We start from the raw sequence: 6,291 nt of genomic DNA on the forward strand, positions 1-6,291 counted from the left end.
GAGTCTGTCGGACTTGCTGCAGATTGTCTTCCAGCCGGGAAATGAGGCGGGATCTGTCTGACTTGCTGCAGCTTGTCTTCCAGCCGGGAAATGAGGCGGGCTCTGTCTGACTTGCTGCAGCTTGTCTTCCAGCCGGGAAATGAGGCAGGCTCTGTCTGACTTGCTGCAGCCTGTACACGGTGAGAAGCTCACAGTGTGCAGAGGAATCAGAGGAAGCCATTTCAGTGCAGGAGAGGAGTCTGTCCAACTGTCCAAGACCTGAAGGGAAGGCCGGAGTTTGCTTTAATGTATTTCTTGTTATTGAGAATGCAGTAGGAGGAGTGGAAACATACCAAAATGGAGGAGAGCCTGGAAGTACTGTGCAAGATATCATTGATCTAAAGACACAGAGGGGAATTTATCAAAACTGGAGCAGCTGACCACGGCAACCAATCAGCTTCTCTCTTTCATATTCAAATCTTGACTGAACAAACTGAAGAGAGAAGCTGATTGGTTGCCATGGGCAACTGCACTGGATTCTGTCTGCTCCAGTTTTGATAAATCCCCCTCACTATGTGTAAAGTGACATGTTGGTCCTTTCTCATTGTGATACTGAGAGTGTTTTATTTGTCTTTCCCTCAGTGGAAACCATTCTGGGAGTGACTGGAGCAACTATGGGAAGTCTCATCTGCTTCATCCTTCCTGCTCTCATTTATAAGAAGATCCATAACAAGGGCCTGACGTCACAGGTACGTAAAGCTAAACTGCGAAACCTCGTTCTCCGATTCTCTTTCCTTCGACCTTTTGTGTTCCTGTGCAAGAAATGTGATCAGCTAAATAATGAAAACCTTCACAATATATACATATAAAAAAAGGGTAATTTTTAGCCTATTTGCGGTAAAATCTCCATTCCCTGTTCAGTCTATCAATGCTGTGTGCTGATTGCCGGGATAGTCTGGTGCCATGGGGATGACTTTACTGATATGTCAATCATCCCCGCACAGCTACCTCCTCATGTATCACTTGCCCCTCCCTTTTAGATTGTAAGCCCTCAGGGGCAGGGCCCTCCTTACCATCTTGTCTTAAATTGTATTGTGACTGTAATGTCTTCCTTATATTGTACAGCGCTGCGCAAACTATTGGCGCTATATAAATCCTGTATAATAATAATAATATGTTTTGCTTGTAGGAGCTTCATCAGGATGAAGCTCCTGTGAGCCATACTGGTGTTCTAGCAAGCATTGGAGTCTGGAGGGTCGTTACCGTAGTGTGAGGGCTTGCTTTCTGCTGGCCACCATTGACGTCGGGAATAAGATGGCAGCACCCGGATCGGCCATCACAAGGAGAAGACCAAGTTTCAACAAGGTAAAGTCTTGCCACCATCTAAATGAGGAAAAAATGTCCTGCCGCAGGGTCCTTTAAAACCAATATCCGGACAATCTAAAACCCCTCCCACCCCTCACCTTATAACGCAAGTTCTACTCCCTTAGGCTCTGTTCACACCTAGGCTTATCGAATATGCGCGTTTGTCGCGCGCTTCGTGACGCACGTTTTTACCGTGATTCGCGGTAAAAAAGACGCACGACAAACGCGCGTTTCCGAGGGCTACTTGGCTGTATCCCAATGGAAACGCACGACAAAAATGCCGCAAAGAAGCTCATGTACCTTTTCAGGCGTAGGCCGTTCTGTAGCGCGTTCAGACGGGCTGAAATACGGCAAGGTGTGAACCAGACCCATAGAAAACAACGGGATTTTCATGTTTGAGCGTTTTGTAGAGCGTTGAACGCGCTACAAAACGTACAGGTGTGAACCAGGCCTTAAAGTGACATTAAACCCTCAGATTTTTTAAGATAAACCAATACTGTAATGTGCGCCTTACTGTAATCCATGGTTGTTTCACTTCTCTTTGCTGCTCTTCCTTTTAAATCCTCATCTCTTCTCATGCTGGGGGGATAACTTCCCTTTTGCAGCTGAGTGCCTCTTCCTGTAGTGCTGGCTCAGGTTGTGAACCTTCACACAGACACCGTGTATCCATTCCAGAGACAAGGCAGTCTGCTGCAAAACAGAAGTTCTCCCCAGCATGAGAAGACAAGAGGATTTAAAAGGAAGAGCAGCAAAGAGAAGGGAAACAACCATGGATTACAGTAAGGCGCACATTACAGTATTGGTTTATGTTAAAAAAATCTGAGGGTTTAAAGGAGAACTATGGGGTCAGTGTTTTTCCACAAACTAGCGTCCTCCCATTACCCTAAGCTCAGTATACCGCGAGCTACAGCGGTATACTGAGTATACTGAGACTCGCGGTATACTGAGACGCTGCAGCCGGAGCGGATCCCGACGTAGATGACGGGATCCGCCCAGCTGCGTGAGTGACAGCTGGCTCTGCCTATCTAGAGGCAGAGCCAGCTGTACCCGCCCCCTCCCCCGTCCGTTCCGCCAGTCAGCGCTGGCAGATCGGAACGGGGAGAGGGGAATCCAGCCCCTCCCCCTGTCACGGCAGAGAGCCGTGACAGGATCGAGAGGTGAGCGAACCCGGTATGTGTTCTCTCACCTCCCGATCTACTGAGCCGGCCAGTGACAGTCTCATTGTCACAGGTCGGCTAGAACTATGAGGTGAGTGGAAATCACGCCGCTCATAGTTCTCCTTTAATATTTGCCTGGAAATGGGTTTTAACAATAATTGCTAATTTCAGCATAAGTGCAGTAAAAGACAATATTGGTTTTGTGCCCTGAGTATGTCTTTGGGTATATAGAAGGCCCCTACGTGACCAGCAGGATATACCGTATACAGAGCAGTGTCCTGCAGGGCCACCAAGTACCCTTAGGACCTGTGCAGTCCAGATGTTACAGCTGGACCGCCAACGCCTTATAATTCTGCCAACAAGTAGTTAATTACCGAAAACAGGAAGCCTCGGCTGGCTCAGCGGAGAGGAGGAGAGCAGCAGTCCGAGCAGGCCAGGGGAAGTTGAAAAGGGCAAATTAGCAAAGCTGTGAAGAGATGAGAACCTGTAAAGGTTCTATTAATCCTTCATTGTCCTCAGTTTCATGCAGCAACTGTGGCTAGCGGGTCAGCCCGGGGACACTCACACCTGCGGCCGGCGACGGGGCGCAGTCTTTAGCCGTGCTGTAACTGCTTTCCGCGCGGCACACCGGATTTAAAACAGTTGCCATCATAAAGCAGGCGGTATACATCTATCCCCATCGGAAGGAAAGGGGTTGTAATTGCTCACTTTAGGAGTTGTGGGCAAGGAGTTCGAACCGTTCTCTCGTCACCCCACTCTATCATGTTTTTTTTCCTGAAATAGATTGACATGGTGCTCTGGCTTTCCTCTGACTTAAAGGAGAATTACGAGGCGAGTGAAAAATCCCTCATTCTCATAGTTCGAGCCGGCGTGTGACAATGAAACTGTCACAGGTCGGCTCAATAGATCGGGAAGTGAGGGAACACATACCGTCGCTCGCTCACTTCTCGATCTATCCCTGCAGAGAGCCCTGACTGTCACTCACGGCTCCCTGCAGGGATTCCCCGCTCCGATCCTCCAGCGCTGACTGGAGGAACGGACGGGGGAGGGGGCGGGTACAGCTGGCTCTGCCTCTAGATAGGCAGAGCCAGCTGTCACTCACACAGCTGGGTGGATCCAGATAGTATTGTCGGGATCCGTCCCGGCTGCGGCGTCTCAGTATATCGCGAGCTGTAGCTCCCTATATACTGAGCTTTGAGTGACGGGAGGACGCTAGTTTGTGTCCTCCCGTTACCCTTAGGAGAACTATGGGGAAAAACACTGACCCCATAGTTCTACTTTAACTCCCGGACAAACCGCGGGATAAAATACATATGTGAGCTTTTTATCCATGTCCATCCAGTCCTGAGGTTTACACAGAAGGTTTATAAGGCCAAAGGTTTGTGGACATCTGGCCATTGCACCTACCTATATGGCCAAAAGTATGTGGACCCCCCTCCAAATTATTTAGTTCAGAGGTCTCCAGTGAAGGTTCTGTTAATCCTCCATCATACAAAGACATTGTAGACAGTTGTGATCTTCCAGCCTTGTGGTCACAGTTTGGGGAAGACCCTTTTCTGTCCCACCATGACTGTCCCCTGTGTACAAAGCCAGCTCCTTAAAGACACGACCAGCTTGGTGTGGAGGAACTCGAGTGTCCTGCACAGAGCCCTGAGCTCAACCCAACTGATCACCTTTGGGATCGATTGGAACGATGATTGTCAGCCAGGCCTTCTCATCCAGCATCGGTGCCTTGATCTCACAAATGGGACCAATACCCACAGACACCCTCCAAAATCTTGTGGCAAGCCTTCCCAGAAGAGTAGAGGATGGTATAGCTACAAAAGAGGGGAGGAGAGGAGCAACTCTATATTAACCCTCATGGTTTACATCAGGAGCACCCCTTTACATCCCTATGTTTGCACTTCAGACCTCAGATCAGCCCCAATGCATGCACGTGAGTTGTCAGATCAGCCTCCATGAGTGCCCTCCAACCCCAATGCCTGTCCTTCAGATCAGCCCCACTGCATACAATTGAGATGTCAGATCAGCTCCAACGAATGCCCTTCAAACTTCAGATCAGCCTCAGTGCACGCATTTCAGACCTCATCAGCCGCAAACCTTGAACCTTTAGTAACACAAGGTATCGTTGCAGGCATGCATCATGCCAATGTCCTCCGCCACCAGCGAGCTTTCAGTGACATTAAGGACATGGGTGGGCCAAGCTTTGTGATTGACATCATAGTTGGCTGTCAAAGCGGTTAGTCGATGGCATGATTGAGCTGCTAAAATTTGCCCCGGCACTTTTGCCATTACTGAACTCAGGCAACAGTTTCCACCCAGTAAAGTTTTCCTGTTGCAGCTGGAGGGATCTTCCCATCAGCCCAAAACTGAGGAGCTGGAAGTGCCTCTTATGGTACAGTGACCTGAATTTCTTTTCTATTCACAGCTGTGCCGAGAACAGAGATTATGGAGCAACCCGGAGGAAAGGGCAGCGTTACAATGCGTTAGGAAAAGTAGGTCAGGTCACTGGTAGAATCCCAGGCCAGTTCATGCCACGGGACTGTGTAATGTTCACTTTGACCCACATGTCTCCCTTACAGGGATCTAGAACAGACATTAACCCCGTAAGAGCAAAGCCTGTACAGTCCTATCGCTTCATTTACTTTGTATCTGTGCATGTCATTGCAAAGATCCTTTAATGACATCTTATCCTGTTGGCTCTCCTGTGTGCTTTAAAGGATAAGCGCAGTTATGTTTAAAGGGGCTGCAAAACGGTAAACCCGATCACTAAAATCTCATATATGTTTATGTAATTTCCAGTCTTCAATCTTACTAATTCTGTGGCTTTCAATGAAAAAAAAAAAATAACCTCTGGTGATCATGCCAAGGAAGGTACTTCTTTAGGGACTTTGTGTTAGTGTGACAACATTCTGTATCTGTCTCCCAATTGTGCTTTTGCATTGTCAACCTGAGTATCCATTGTAGGCTACAAGTAATCCATTTTGACAAAAATGATACCAGTGTTCTATCGAAAGCTCCAACTCATCCAAATCTCCAACTACCTCACTGCCGGTGCTTAGAAAGACCGGAGCTCTGTACAGTTGCGGTGCGCATGCGCGCATAGCGTTTTGAGAATACTCGTGGAGTTTGCCACCTGCTGAATATAGTTAACATGCAGTTGTGCGGAGCTCCGTCAGTCTTTGTGTCTCGCCGTCTGGTCGAAATCTTTAACTGCAAGTACCAGGCAGTGAGGTAGTTGTAGATTTCGACAAGTTGGAGCTTTCCATAGAACACAGGTTTATCCTCATCTGCAGAAGAGGTCATGTGACCAAATGCCTAGGCTTTAAGCCACATTATCAGCACTAGAGGGGACAGCATTTTCTTGCAGGAAAGGCAATATTGTACTCGTCTACCCCAGCATGGCTGGTAACAAAGCTAGGAAAGGGGCCGCTTTTGTAGCTCAAAATCTACACAACTGTAAATAAAGCTGAAGCCATAGAGCAGGGGTAACCAAACTCTGGCCCTCCAGCTGTAGTAAAACTACCAATCCCATGAGGCATTGCAAGATTCCCACAGCCACGGCACCCAGAGACAGATGCATCATGGGATTTGTAGTTTCAGCACAGCTGGAGGGCCGGAGTTTGGTTACCTCTGCCATAGAGTGAGATGCGCCTGCATGCACTGTCTCACTCCTTGCAGGTTGCTCTAGAATCCTCCAAACTCAGGCAAAAACGCACAACAAATTGTGTTTCCCTCTTCACATCGAAGTGCCCCCTTCAGATCAAGACACCCCCCCCCCCCCCCCCCC

At 48.5% G+C, this 6,291-nt stretch overlaps 1 protein-coding gene across 1 annotated transcript in view; it reads left to right on the top strand.

Annotated features, from left to right (window-relative positions):
* Positions 1–6,291, top strand: part of SLC38A10 (solute carrier family 38 member 10) — an 86,031-nt gene that overhangs the window by 36,043 nt on the left and 43,697 nt on the right. Inside the window, exon 10 of the mRNA XM_018568730.1 lies at positions 622–728. Within this exon, the coding sequence (XP_018424232.1) occupies positions 622–728 (107 nt within the window). The remainder of the gene's footprint in view (positions 1–621; positions 729–6,291) is intronic.

This window comes from Nanorana parkeri, unplaced genomic scaffold, assembly GCF_000935625.1.
Source record: "Nanorana parkeri isolate BGI_ZX_2015 unplaced genomic scaffold, ASM93562v1 scaffold1237, whole genome shotgun sequence".
NCBI lineage: Eukaryota > Metazoa > Chordata > Amphibia > Anura > Dicroglossidae > Nanorana > Nanorana parkeri.